Raw genomic sequence first — 15558 nt, forward strand, 5'->3', positions numbered from 1 at the left:
TCATTTTATTACAGTTTTTTACGATTGCTTAAGCACAGTTTTAAAAACAAGGCTCATTTTGTCAAAACACTATACACACAATTCACAGATCCACACACACAAGTAGCAGAACACCTCAGGTCTTTTGCAAAATTAAACACTTCATTCAAAACTTTACGTTCATTTAACAAAACCCAACTTTGACACCGTGTGGAACACACATGGTTCATACATTCTGATTCTGTTTGATTCATCTGCTGTGCTCAATCTTAAACACTTGTAACGTTTATACTTTTCTAAAGATATAGTCTGGGTTTGATTTTTTCAGAGATATTGTTAGAGTAATGCACATGAATATATTGACAAAAAAACAAACAAACAAACACACACAAGGTCAGTACTGCACATTGATGAAAATATTTATTTCTCACCACATTGTAAAACCATTCAATACATCCATGCTTTTCCAAAGGTTACATTTTGCACTGAAAATCAGAACATATTCTAAATACAATATATATTACACAAACAAAAACATCTGTGGAGACAAAACAAAAGCATGATTTTAAATGGAGAAAAAAAAGAGAAAAAATAGCCATAGCACTTCATCAACATCTCAGGCGATGTCCTCTCTCGTAAGACAGCGAGGGAAGAATCTTCTTGAAAGGCGAATCCATCTTTGCACAGACCCTGCATCAGTTAGGTCAGGCCTTCTCCATGGCTTGAATGAGGCACATCCTGTTATAGGGCTGGAGATTGTAAACCTTCCATGCCAAAAAAAAAAAAAAAAAACCCTCAATGGGTTTAAGGAAGGGACAGTATGGTGGGAGGTATTGGAGTGAAAATTATGGACGCTAATGAAACCAGTTTTGGACCAGAGCAGATAGGTGGAAATTTACATTGTCCCATATGACAATGGATCTCATCTGCTCTGCATCCATTTGGTCTTCTGCTGTGACGATTTTGTGCAGTCAGTCTAAAATGTGAATATGTGGGCCGTGTTGTAAGGGCCTAAGTTGGCATGTTGGTGGAGGACCCCATTCTGCGTGATTGCAATATTGTGATGTTAACACCACGTTGGCCCGGGACATTCAAAATGATGTTTCTCCCTCTCCCTCTTGCTGCAACACTGCCTTCCATTTATAGTTTTTCTCAATCGATTTGGTACATTTCTCCAAACTCAGGTAACAGCTCTCAAAACAGTTACAGTATTTCACAATTGCTAAAACACATTTCTTGAAACCATCACTCATTTTCTCAAAACATTAAACACAAATCCAATCTTCAAACTAATTTCACAAAACTTCTGACTTATGGCAAAATCAAACAAAGCTTTCAGATCATACACACATTAAGCAAAATATAAACACACACAGATCATTCATTAGACACTACATTAAAAAATGGAAAACACAACATCCAGAACATGAGGTTACAGAAAAAAAAGTATATTGTAACACAGTAAACACATTTTGCCGTTACATAAAATGTATAGAAATCACAAGTAATGTGAATTTAAAGTATACTGTATGTACTGCAAGTACAGTATTATATTCAATATTATATAGTATTGAATGTCTGTATATACAGTACTTACATACTGCAAACATACAGCAGTCTAAATGCAAATGACTAAAAGGTCAAAGAAAACTCTAAATGAAAAGCATGATACAGTACACACACACACACACACACACACACACACACACACACACACACACACACACACACACACACACACACAAAAAAACAAAGTTCAGAGTCAGTGAGAGATTCATTCTGCTTCAGCGTCACGTCTTCATGTTGGGTCCGGCCTAAATCAAATCAAGTCACCTTTATTTCAATTGCAATTTATACTACACAGATACTAGTCTAATCTAGTCTAGTATAGTATAGTATAGTCAAAGCAGCTTTACAGTGATAACAGGTACATGATGATCAGTAATGCAAAGAGGGTTCATTTTGGCTGTACAGCTCTAAAAGAAAATAGTGTCATTGTTCAGCTGAAGTCAGTTCAGTGTTGATTCACTTACATTGTAAAGATCATCAATTATTATGTAAATTACTGTAATTATTTTCCTCTAAAGCAGTTCTGCAGAAAACAGTGATGTCATCATCTAGGCTAGCTTAGTTCAGTTCTCATCCTATAATGTCAGTACTGTCAGATCAATAATATTGTTGAATATTATTGAAGATTGTTGAGGACATTTTCCACATCACAGGCAATGTCGTCTCTTGCCAGGCAAAGGGAAAATCCTGTGCCGGATCCAGCCTTGACAGCCTTGTCTCCACACCCCTTGCTCTTTCTCCTCATCATCCTCTTACACATACTCTTCCTCCTCTACTTTTCAGATTGTTTCCATCTATTGTTGGTATCATCATTCAGCACCTGTGTCACCTGTGCACTCTGAACTGACCTATATTTTATACAGTTGATTTGATCACTTCATTAGAAATAAGTGTGAATAATTTTGAGTCATTGTGTTTAAAGGATGACAACTATGTTGTAGTTGCATGTTTAACTTTTGCCACATGTATTCACCATTTTGCAACACAGTGCAAAATGTGTTTTAGTGAGTAAGAATGTGTTTAGAGTTTTGCAAAAAGAGTGGATGAGATTTGCAAACAGTGTCTTAACTACCTGAACTTGTTTAAGGTTTTGCCTACAAAGTGACTGATTCGACAAATGGGTTTAGGCCACTGAGCATTGGGTTCAGAGAATGGGGTTTAGTGTTTTAGCAATTGTGAAATACTGTAACACAGCAAACTAAACACGCTCTTATGCTGGCGAAACCGTTAAAGGGATAGTTCACCCAAAAATGAAAATTTGATGTTTGTCTGCTTACCCCCAGCGCATCCAAGATGTAGGTGACTTTGTTTCTTCAGTAGAACACAAATGATGATTTTTAACTCCAACCGCTGCCGTCTGTCAGTCGTATAATGGCAGTAGATGGGAACTTCATCTATAAGAGTAAATAAACCTTGCTTAGACAAATCCAAATTACAGTTTCTCAATCGATTTGGTACATTTCTCCAAACTCAGGTAACAGCTCTCAAAACAGTTAACACAGCAAACTAAACACACTCTTATGCTGGCAAAACCGTTAAGTATTCACTGCACAATGAAACACAGCATTTTATTCTAGTAATGCATTTATTAAAATTCAATATTAACATCAAAACTAAAAGTGTGTTCTCTGTTGATTTTATAACAAATTCAGCTGAAGATACACAAAGAAATAAATGAAAATACATGTTTTTCATTAAGTTCTTTAATGAGGAGTTCAGGTGTATAACAATAAGTTGTCACCCCACACACACAAAAATATATAATGCAAATAAGTACATAGGCAAATAAAAAAAATAAAGTGATAAATTTACTGCATTCATTGAATCAATAATTTTATTGATCATGCCTCTCAATTACATCTGGCCAGAGAATTTCATCAACATCACAGAAAATATTTTCACAAGTCATGCATCGTGGGAAAAAAACGTCTTGAATGCTGAATCCATCCTTGACATGCTTGTGCCCCAATATCTCCACAGGCCTCTTCCATCGCTTGAAGAAGACTTACTTGGTTGTAAGGGTTGCGATCATGTACTTTCCATCTCCAAGAGGAGAAGAATTCCTCAATTGGATTCAGGAAAGGAGAATATGGTGGAAGAAACACCATCCTGAATTGTGGGTGATTCTCAAACCACTCTTGCACTAGTGCTGAATGGTGGAATTGGACATTGTCCCAAACAACTACAAAATTCCACACCATTTGCCCCTGATCACCCTGCGGAAATAGGATTTCATTGAGGAGGTTTAAAAAAAAAAAAAAATGTAGGAGCCTTGCTGTGTTGTATGGTCCCAAGACAGCATTGTGTGCCACAACACCAGTTGTAGAAATTGCTGCACAGAGAGTGATGTTGCCTCCTCGTTGTCCAGGGACATTGACTGTAGCACGATGGCCAATCACATTTCTCCCTCTTTTTTTTTTGAAGATTGAAGCCTGCTTCATCAATATACAGGTACTCATAAGGAGTTGCACTGCTATCCAACTCCAAGATTCTCTAGAGTAAAAAGAACACAAGGTAAAATATAGTAAATTTGTGTTTTACAGTAATGGCATTGATTGCAGTCAATACTACTGTGAAATTGTTGCTGAAGTTTGAGTTCACACTTTGAAGCAGCAGTATACATAGATATGCCTAAATCTTTTCACATATAGTAGCATGGAATAGTTTATGGACACATACTTAAAATTCAGGAAAAATATATCTTTGAGTTGAGAGTAAAATTGCAGTAATTGGGTTGCACATACTTGAACAAACTGGAATCGCAACTCCTTCACTCTAATGGAGTTCCTCTCAAAGGGCACTTTGTATACTTGCTTCATTCGGATAGCATTTCTTCTTAGAACACGGTCAATTGTGGAGAGTCTACATTGGTGGATATTGTGGAAAAGTTGATTGTCCTGTGTTATTCTTTGCTGAATTTCTTTGAGGCGGAGGGTGTTGTTCTGGACCACCATGTCAACAATGGCATGCTCTTGTTCAACTGAAAAAAGTCTTGTTCGTCCACCTGAATGTTCTCTAACTTCAATTCTGAAAAAGGTTTGGACAAGCAGGAACATTTACTGTAGAGATCTAGACCTATGTCAAACAAGACTACATGGACTCTCATTGTAAAAGTAGAATGATATAGTTACTTACCGGTTTTCCCTCTGAAATGTACGGATAATTGAAGCCACTGTGGATTTGTTTATATTGGGCTGAACTCTCTGGCCAGCTTCTCTCAGTGAGAGACCATGATTTATGACATGGTCAATAAGTGTGGCTCTAATTTCATTTGAAACACGCGTGTACCCTACCCTCATTCTACCTCTCCTCCCTCCTCTTCCATCTTGGTCTCCTCTTCCTCTTTGCCCTCCTCTTCCTCCCTGTCCACCTCTTCTTATATTTTCTCTTTCCACTATACCATTGCCCTCCAATCTATCCATCTCTTCAAACTTTTCTCCTCTTCCTACATCCTCAGCTCTTCTCGCTCTTCCTCCTACATCTTCAGCTCTTCCTCCTACATCTTCAGCTCTTCTTTCTCTTTCTCTATCTCCTCTTTCTCTATCTCCTCTTCCTCTTCTCCCTCTACCCTGGCCACCACCTCTCACTCTTAAACCTCTTCTGTTTCCACTGCTCATACTTCTTTTTTTTTGTCTTACTGTATCTCCTCATTTGTCTTCTTTGTTCTTCTTCTCTTCCCCCTTTGTAGTTGTTGTAATTACGTAAGACAGCTGTGTGAACAATTAGGAAATTGGCTTTTTCTGTGTTGAGTGGATTACTAACTCATCAGATAACAATTTGGCGTTAATTGAAGACACGAGGTGTGCAACTGACTATTTTACAATTCACAGAGTTTTGTTTGTTGTGTTTTGAAAATGGTACAAAAATGCTTGTGATCTTTGTGAAGAACAATTAAAAAGTTACAAATGTTTTTCCTGATATATTAAAGATTTGTTTGGCTGTATGAACTGCTGTGATAAAATTTGAGATTTTTGTGCACAGTGTTTTGAGAAAATTATGCTTTTGATTTGTGATTTGTATGAAATGAAGGAGAATTTACTATCTGTTTAGGACAATTACAAAGTGTACTGATCACTGTGTTAACTGTTTTGAGAGCTGTTATGAGTTTGGAGAAATGTACCAAATCGATTGAGAAAAACTGTAAATGGTTTTAAAATGTGGTGAGAAATAAATATTTTCATCAATGTGCAGTACTGGGGCCAGTTTCAGAAAGGAGGTTAAGTGAGAACTCTGAGTATGTTAACCCTGAAATGAGGGAAACTCTGGGTTTTCCGTTTCTGAATGGGAGGTATGTCAAACCCGAGAAAGCAGGGTAAGTCAACTCAGAGTTCAAGTTTTAACTCAGAGTTGGTTGAACCTCCTTATTGAAACGGGCCCCTGGTCTTGTGTTTTTTTGTTTGTTTGTTTGTTTTTTTGTCAATATATTCATGTGCATTAATCTAACAATATCTCTGAAAAAAATCAAACCCAGACTATATTATTAGAAAAGTATAAAAGAAAAGTGTTTAAGATGTGTTTAAGTGTTTACAGTTTTTGCCCATTGCTTGAACACATTTTGTAAAACTTCGCTCATTGTGTCAAAACTCTACACACAAGTAAATATGACACAACACTGGGAAATATACCATTCACATCTCTGTCAAATTGAAACTCTGCTGTCAAAACCTAAACTCTGCCATCAAAACCTAACATTCCTTTGTCAAAATGTAACTCTGATGACAAAATGACACACACTTGCATCATAGGCATACACTTTCAGACCAGGGGGAACACACTAGTCTATATAAAACACTGCAGTCTTTAATTTTCACTGTTTTTATTCAGTTCATCAGTTAGCATTCTGTGAAGCTCAATGCAACACTTACAGTTTTTGTTCTGTTTTTTTTTCCAACAAAGGTTTTCACAACAATCAAAAATGAAAGAACTGAAAGGTTACAAATGACATCAACTCAATACTGCACATCACAGTACTATACAGTACAGTAAAGTAAATGCAGTAACGCAAAAATAATAGAAAAATAAAACAAAATACACTACTGTAAATACAGAAAACAGGCCAATTGTGCGTGGGTGGGATTATAGATCCTGCCATCTTTTTGGGTCTGGCCACATGATCAACCACCATTGCTCTAATATCATCTGAAATATTGTTCCGTGCATAGCCTCTTTGACCATGTCCTACTCCTCTCTCTCTTTGTTTTCCTCTGCCTCCACCTCTTGCTCTCCATGCTTGCAAAATTCTCAAAATGGCACCCTGAGATTTCATTTTTGAACAAAGTGTTTTATGTATGAAATAGAGTGTAGTATGCAGGACCAAGTGTGTTGCATAAAGGAGTAAGTGTGTTGCAGAATTGCAACTAGAGTGCAAAGCAGCGCTTTTGTTTACAGTTTTTTACAGACGCTAGGACACATTTCTCAATACTTAGGTCACTTTTGCAAAACTCTTCACACAGTGAGCACAACAGAAGTCTATGTGGGCTAAACTGAGGATCAATTATCATTGCTTTGGCACAAAATGCATTCAATGACTACATCTCTCAAATTTCATGAATTCTTTTCTCACTCAGACACAACAACTGCCAAAACTCTTTGTACATACAAGCCAATTTGCACATGCTTACATACTGTTTTCAAAACTGTTACAGTTTTTTACGATTGCTTACACACTAAAATTAAACTTTTCCCACAATTAGCAAAACCTTACACTCAAGGAGCAAAACACAAAGCTAGATCTGCACAACTATAAGCACATTCTCAGCCTCACACTTTTTGCAAAACACTACACACATTGTTTTGCACAACACTAAACACACTTCTCTACATTAGACACAGAAATCTAACATAATGTCACTTCTTTGCCATTTCAAGACACTGCTTTCCAAAATACCACCCCTATAAACCAATTGATCAAACACAGCCGTCAGGTGTGAAGACACTTGGGTGCTTAACTGTAAACTCAACAATCAGGTGCTATAGTACTATAAAAAGGCAAAATGTGAGTTTATGAGTCTTCAACAAAATGAAAGGCAATGTTGCAGTAAGAGGGAGAGGGAGAAACATAATTTTGAATCATTTTGAATGTCCCGGGCCAACGCGGTGGTAACATCCCAATGTATGTTGCAATCACACAGAATGTGGTCCTCCACCTGCATGCCAACTTAGGGTCTTACAACACGACCACATATTCACATTTTAGACAGACTGCACAAAATCGTCACAGCAGAAGACCAAATGGATGCAGAGCAGATGAGATACATTGTCATATGGGACAATGTAAATTTCCACCTATCTGCCCTGGTCAAAAAACTGGTTTCATTAGCATCCACAATTTTCACTCCAATACATCCCACCATACGGTCCCTTCCTTAAACCCATTGAGGAGTTTTTTTGTTTGTTTGTTTGTTTGTTTGTTTGTTTGTTTGTTTGTTTGTTTTTTTGGCATGGAAGGTTTACAATCTCCAGCCCTGTGTCAGGATGTGCCTCATTCCAGCCATGGAGAAGGCCTGACCGAACTGATGCAGGATCTGTGCAAGGATGGATTCACCTTTCAAGAAGATTCTTCCCTCGCTGTCTTGCGTGAAAGGACATCGCCTGAGATGTGGATGAAGCGCTATGGCCAGATCCAGCTAGGCCAAGAGATGATGCTTTGGTGTTTTGTCTCCACAAATATTTTTGTTCGTGTAATATATTATATTTAGAATATGTTCTAATTTTCAGTGCAAAATATAACCTTTGGAAAGGCATTGGTGTATTGAATGGTTTTACAATGTGGTGAGAAATAAATATTTTCATCAATGTGCAGTACTGATCTTGTGTTTATATATATATATATATATATATATACTGTATATATTCATGTACTTTACTCTAACAATATCTCTGAAAAAATCAAACCCAGACTATATAATTAGAAAAGTATAAAAGTTACAAGTGTTTAAGATTGAGCACAGCAGTGTGTAACTGAATCAAACAGAATCAGAATGTATGAACCATGTGTGTTCCTTACGGTGTCAAAGTTGGGTTTTGTTAAATTAATGTAAAGTTTTGAATGAAGTGTTTCATTTTGCAAATGATCTAAAGTGTTGTGCTACTTTGGTGTAGGGTTGTGTTAATTGTGTGTAGTGTTTTGACAAACCGGGCCCTGTTTTCAAAATTGTGCTTAAGCAATCGTAAAAAACTGTAAACTTATGTTCAAAACAATAACATAATACAAAACTGAATAACAGCATTTTGCTACATTCCTACAGTAATATTTTAATGAAATATATTTTAAATCTTAAAATTAAATGCTATAAAAACAATTGAATTGTATCTGTATCAGTGGATGGTGTGTATACAAATTCTTGTATTTTGGAATTACTCAGTGTAAAAAAATAAAAATAAATAAACGACATAAAATATTGACGGATTCTGCATCAGTCTGATTCATTCCAGTAACATATATTGCAGTGAATTATAAACAGAGATGTGTCCTTGTTTTACACAAGAAAAGATTGTATAATGCTACATGTTGTTAGTGTTTTTTAGGTCATTGTTTTGTGGGTGACAATGTGTGTTTGTCGGCTGTCAACCTTTGCAAGTGTTCTGGAAGAATGAGTTGATTTGAGACCTGAATAAAGTGTTTTGGTAGTTGTAGTGCATTTTGAATGTGAAATGAACTGCTTTGCCAAGATGAAAGTTGGTTAGGAGAACTGTGTGAAGTGTTTTGCAAAAGTGACCTAAGTATTGAGAAATGTGTCCTAGCATCTGTAAAAAACTGTAAGGTATGGGTACATGTGTTTGAGGTATGGTAACAAAAGCTTCAAGTTGTGTTACTTTAGTCTAAGCATGGGTCTATAGTGTTCAAGCAACGGGCAAAAACTGTAAAAAACCAAAATTAGTAAACACTATATTAAAGCATAATATACAGAAAAATTGGTTTGTGCCGAATTTGATCTTTTAATATCACTGCTACACTGTCAGAAAAAAAGGTACAGTGCTGTCACTGGGGCGGAGCCCCCTTTGATGTCTATGTGTGCACGTGCCTGCAAGTGTTTAAGATTGAGCACAGCAGTGTGTAAATGAATCAAATAGAATCAGAATGTATGAACCATGTGTGTTCCACACAGTGTCAAAGTTGGGTTTTGTTAAATGAATGTAAAGTTTTTTGAATGAAGTGTTTCATTTTGCAAAAGAACTGAAGTGTTCTGCTACTTGTGTGTGTGAATCTGTGAATTGTGTGTAGCGTTTTGACAAAATGAGCCTTGTTTTTTTTAAATTGTGCTTAAGCAATTGTACAAAACTGTAAATGTCTAATTTAACTAAGGTTGTCGTAGTGAGTTTCTAGACTGCCATCTAGTGGTCATGTTTATGACTGGCACATGTGCACACGTGTTGAAACCAGAAAATGTTTCATTTCAGAGAAATCGAAAGCTCATGCTCCTGTCGAACCGTTGTCGATGTCTCTCTATCTGTACAATAAAATGGCAGAATCCAGTGTTTCTTTGGCTCAGGATCAGTTCAGCTGTTCAATCTGTCTGGATCTACTGAAGGATCCAGTGACCATTCCCTGTGGACACAGTTACTGTATGAACTGTATTACAGGCTGCTGGGATCAGGATGATCAGAAGGGAGTCTACAGCTGTCCTCAGTGCAGACAGACCTTCACTCCAAGACCTGTTTTCGGTAAAAACACCATGCTGGCTGAAGTGGTGGAGAAACTCAAGAAGACAAAACTACAAGCTGCTCGTCCTGTTCAATGTTACACTGAATCTGGAGATGTGGAGTGTGATGTCTGTACTGGGGACAAAAACAAAGCCATCAAGTTCTGTCTGGTGTGTCTGAATTCTTACTGTCAAAATCATCTGGAACAACATGAGAGTTTCTTCAAAAATAAAAAACACAATCTAATGGATGCCACTGGACGACTGCAGGAGATGATCTGCCCTCAACATGAGAAACTGCTGGAGATTTTCTGTCGTACTGATCAGAACTGTATATGTTATCTGTGTACAATGGATGAACACAAAAACCACGACACTGTATCAGCTGCAGCAGAGAGGACTGAGAAACAGGTATGAACTAGTGGTTATGTTGAATAGTAAATGTTTCTTCATAATTATATAATATATATTTAAAGATCATTTTCAAACAGTTCTTAAATTAGGTAGATAATGTCATTTCAACACATATTTGATCATCTTTAAAACAGGTCTTTGTCACATTCTCTCAAAGAGACACATGTAATGAGTTCAATATTGACTGTATACTCAAATCCTATAGAGACAGCTGGAGGAAACTCAGAGAAAATTACAGCAGAGAATCCAGGAGAAACAGAGGGAGCTTGAGGATCTGAGAGAGGCTGTGGAGTCTCACAAGGTGAGTTTTAAGCAGAAGAACAACTGCTGGCTGCTGGAAGAGCTGTTTCAGACTCAGTTAGGACTTTCCTCAATCAGTCAGTGAGGAGCCAGTGCTGGAGCTCTTTCCAGTCCCACTGAAGCCCACTGTGGGGAACAGGCTGTGTGAGGGACCAGTAAGAGCTGATTCTAATGCGTCTCTCTCTGTGTGTCCTAACAGCGCTCTGCACAGGCAGCAGTGGAGGACAGTGAGAGGATCTTTACTGAGCTGATCCACTCCATTGAGAGAAGCCGCTCTGAGGTGACACAGCTGATCAGAGATCAGGAAAAGGCTGCAGTGAGTCGAGCTGAAGAAATACTGGAGCAACTGGAGCAGGAGATTGATGATCTGAGGAGGAGAGACACTGAGCTGGAGCAGCTTTCACACACAGATCATCACATCCATTTCCTCCAGGTAACAGAAATCTGACAAACAGGACAGTGGTCTTTAGGGAGGGAAGAGATTGTGTTTTCTATCAAATGTTTCTGTGTCTTTAGCTGGTGTTTTTATTGTGTCTTTGTGTCTGTGTAGAGTTTCCAGTCTCTCTCTGTCCCTCCTGGATCTACAGACTCATCCAGCATCACTGTCAGTTCTCGTCTCTCTTTTGATGAAGTTGGTAAATCTGTGTCTCATCTGAGAGAGAAACTGGAGCATTTCTGCAGAGAGGAGATAGAAAAGATATCTGGCAGAGGTAAGCTTTACATTTTCATACATGACTTCATATAAAACAATGTATATTTAAATTATTCTAAAATATTTTATAACTATAACAATTATTTTATATTATTTTGCAATATTTACTATAAAGTGTCTGTTGGTTTTTGTAGTGAGAATCATTAACATCATTCCCACCCCTGAACCCAAGACCCATGAGGAGTTCCTCCAGTGTAAGTCTCTATGATCATGTACATAAAGAGACAGACTTTAGTTCTTATTATACACCACCAGTCAAACTGAACTGTGCTGAACTCCACACAACACTCTTGATTTATATGAAACACATTTAGCATGTTAATATTCAAAGATTCAATGCTAAAGCAATAACTGTTAATGTAGTACAATTAACTAAACCAAAGTCTACTGGTCAACTCCAAACACGAAAAGACAACATCTTGATGTTATGATGTTTTTATCAGAGGCAGATGATTTGAAGCTTTTTTACCTAATGTAATTCAACATCACTGATACTTTACATATATAAAAACCTAATTGTAAAAAGTTTTATTTTTATGACTGAAAGTTATGTTTTTATCTTCATCAGATTCCCGTCGACTCACTTTGGATCCAAACACAGCGAATAAAAACTTGGTACTGTCTAAAGGGAACAGAGTGATTAAATACACTGACACAGTCCAGCGGTATCCTGATCATCCAGACAGATTTGATGGTTGTCGTCAGGTGTTGTGTAGAGAGAGTGTGTGTGGACGCTGTTACTGGGAGGTTGAGTGGAATGGTGTGGTGGATATATCAGTGTCATATAAGAGCATCAGCAGGAAGGGACAGGGAGATGATGAGTGTAGATTTGGATGTAATGATCAGTCCTGGAGGTTATACTGCTTTTCCTCCAGTTGTTCATTCTGGCACAATAACAAACAGACTGAACTCCCTGTAGTCTCCAGCTCTTGTAGAATAGGAGTGTATGTGGATCACAGTGCAGGAACTCTGTCCTTCTACAGCGTCTCTGACACAATGACCCTCATTCACAGAGTCCACACCACATTCACTCAACCTCTCTATCCTGGGTTTAAAGTTTTTGGATCAGTGAAACTTTGTGAGGTATTAGAATAGAGGATACAAACAGTGGATTGTGCAAATAATATTGACAAACAGCTTTAAGCAATATATCGATACTACAGCTAAACCTATGTTATTACAGTTTTTTACAGACGCTAGGACACATTTCTCAATACTTAGGTCACTTTTGCAAAACTCTTCACACAGTGAGCACAACAGAAGTCTATGTGGGCTAAACTGAGGATCAATTATCATTGCTTTGGCACAAAATGCATTCAATGCCTACATCTCTCAAATTTCATGAATTCTTTTCTCACTCAGACACAACAACTGCCAAAACTCTTTGTACACACAGGCCAATTTGCACATGCTTACATACTGTTTTCAAAACTGTTAAACTTATGTTCAAAACAATAACATCATACAAAACTGAATAAGACAGCAATTTGCTACATTACTACAGTAATATTTTAATAAAATATATTTTAAATCTTAAAATTAAATGCTATAAAAACAATTGAATTGTATCTGTATCAGTGGATGGTGTGTACACAAATTCTTGTATTTAGAATTATAAAAAAATAAATAAACGATATAAAAAATTGACAAATTCTGCATCATGTCTGATTCATTCCAGTAACATATATTGCAGTGAATTATAAACAGAGTTATGTCCTTGTTTTACACAAGAAAACATTGTATAATGCTACATGTTGTTAGTGTTTTTCAGGTCATTGTTTTGTGGGTGACAAAGTGTGTTTGTCGGCTGTCAACCTTTGCTAGTGTTCTGAAAGAATAAGTTGATTTGAGACCTGAATACAGTGTTTTGGTAGTTGTAGTGCATTTTGAATGTGAAATGAACTGCTTTGCCAAGCTGAAAGTTGGTTAGGAGAACTGTGTGAAGAGTTTTGCAAAAGTGACCTAAGTATTGAGAAATGTGTCCTAGCGTCTGTAAAAAACTGTAAAGGTGCTCTATGTAAGTTTTTGACTGTACTAAAGCATAAAAATACCATAATATGTTTGCAGATATTTATTAAACATGCTGATTTCACATATAGTCATTTCTCTGAAAACCATTACTACAGCCAGTTATTTTACTTAGAAATTTGTATTCTGTGTCGGAATTTCTGTTTTTGTTACGGTCTGTGCAAGACCGCACGTTTCCAATTTACCCAGTAGTATTTTGCCACCCTGGGTTGCCAGTTGGCGGAAAACACATGCAGCGAATTGCAGCCATGGAAGCCAGCGAACAAACTGGGTCAGAGATCGCAGATTGTACCCAACCTAAAAAGCCTCAGCATCCATCTAAAAATCTCTATAAATGGGAGCATATTAAAACGTGATATCAACTCATCATAAATCAATAAATCAACGAATTATCTTACAGTGTGTAAGTCTTCTCGCCTTCCAATGTCAATTGAGTTCGCTCCTGTTGCGTGTCTTCAAACTGGCAACCCACGTGAGAGTGGAGTCTGAGGGGGCGGGACAAACAATATTTTGAATTTGGACTGCAGTACCCATTTCAACCACCAGCTGTCATTCTTACGTAGAGCATCTTTAAAAACAGTTGCATTACATATTATTAGAGCTAAAGTATTTCAGTATATCAGTAGCTGGGTTAGACCATAACAAGATCCAGCATACCTTGTCATCAAGTGGACTTAAGGGATATAGTTCATCCAAAAATGAAAATTCTGTCATCATTTACTCACCCTCAAGTAGTTCCAAACCTGTATGAATTTCTTTGTTCTGCTGAAAACAAAGGAAGATATTTGGAAGAATGTGAGTAACCAAACATGCCTCGTCCCCCATTGACTGTAGTATTTATTTTTCCTACTATGGTAGTAAATGGGGTGCGAGATCTGATTGGTTACTCACATTCTTCCAAATATCTTCCTTTGTATTCAGCAGAACAAAGAAATTACATACAGGTTTGGAACTACTTGAGGGGGAGTAAATGATGACAGAATTTTCATTTTTGGGTGAATTAAGTGGATATTCAGTCCTCCTGCTGGATCTCACATCGGTGGAATTTGGGAGATGCTTATTCGGCTTGTGAAAAAGGTGTTGTATTCACCCATTAGAAAACAATCTAAGGATGATTCAAACTCTTACATGTGAAATAGAAGCAATCCTTAATGCCCTTCCCATTATGAAAGCCTCTGACAATGTGAATGATCTTGAGGCACTTACACCTAATCATATTCTCCTTCTAAGTCTAAACCACTAATGATTCCTGGAGTTTTTGATGAAGGAGATTTGAACATCAAAAAATGATGGAGACAGGTCAGTACTTGTCAGATCTCTACTGGAAAATTAAGGGAGTACTTATTACTACAAGAGAGACAGAGATGGATAAAACCACAAAGAAGCTTTACTTGTTGCTCTCATGGATCCTGTAGCTCCTCACAGCTCCTGGTTGATGGGAAGAGAAATTAAAACCTTTCGTAAAAATGGATTTGTTCTATCAGTCCAACTTGAGACAAAATCAGGGCAGCTGGATAAGCCCATGTCCAAAATCTGTTTTCTGCTGGAAGCTGAGCACTGAAGCAGATTCGGAATTCCCGTACAAAGACATTTATGGCTCCTTTTATGTATATGTTGTTTATTTGTGAATTTACATTATTACAATTATGGGGCCAGGTGTAGAATGTAATGATTGGTGAACCTAGCTGTGTGCACCAGTGGTGTGAATATATGGTTTTTACCATAGATCCTTTTAAACTGAAAGCTATATTTTTCATTAAATGGACAGCAAGCATTGAAACAGATATTGCTGTGTGAACATTGTTTATACAAATTTATGAGTGAAGAACATCTTACCAGCTTGCCCTGGCTTATAGGAAAGCCAATACAAATACTATACAATACAATATTATATTTGCAGTACATACATTATAC

The 15558-nt window shown here is 37.2% G+C and overlaps 2 protein-coding genes and 1 long non-coding RNA gene across 3 annotated transcripts; 1 reads left to right on the forward strand and 2 right to left on the reverse strand.

Annotated features, from left to right (window-relative positions):
- Window positions 1–3402: 3402 nt before the first annotated feature.
- On the reverse strand, window positions 3403–5635 carry LOC125250951 (transcription termination factor Rho-like). The gene is made up of 4 exons (XM_048163799.1): window positions 4684–5635; window positions 4293–4575; window positions 3558–3764; window positions 3403–3408 (listed from the first exon to the last, which is right to left on the reverse strand). Exons 1-4 carry the CDS (start codon window positions 5163–5165, stop codon window positions 3403–3405), a joined length of 978 nt encoding a protein of 325 aa, XP_048019756.1. The 5' UTR covers window positions 5166–5635.
- Window positions 5636–8889: 3254 nt separating this feature from the next.
- LOC125251103 lies at window positions 8890–13572 on the reverse strand. Its single transcript, XR_007180920.1, has 3 exons — window positions 13345–13572; window positions 10431–10433; window positions 8890–9020 (listed from the first exon to the last, which is right to left on the reverse strand). It is a non-coding gene; the product is annotated as an uncharacterized LOC125251103 (long non-coding RNA).
- LOC125251096 (tripartite motif-containing protein 16-like) lies at window positions 9956–12912 on the forward strand. Its single transcript, XM_048164017.1, has 6 exons — window positions 9956–10601; window positions 10810–10905; window positions 11104–11337; window positions 11455–11614; window positions 11751–11810; window positions 12185–12912. Exons 1-6 carry the CDS (start codon window positions 9987–9989, stop codon window positions 12709–12711), a joined length of 1692 nt encoding a protein of 563 aa, XP_048019974.1. The 5' UTR covers window positions 9956–9986; the 3' UTR covers window positions 12712–12912.
- Window positions 13573–15558: the final 1986 nt, after the last annotated feature.

Source organism: Megalobrama amblycephala, linkage group LG17, assembly GCF_018812025.1.
Source record: "Megalobrama amblycephala isolate DHTTF-2021 linkage group LG17, ASM1881202v1, whole genome shotgun sequence".
Classification (NCBI taxonomy): Eukaryota; Metazoa; Chordata; class Actinopteri; order Cypriniformes; family Xenocyprididae; genus Megalobrama; species Megalobrama amblycephala.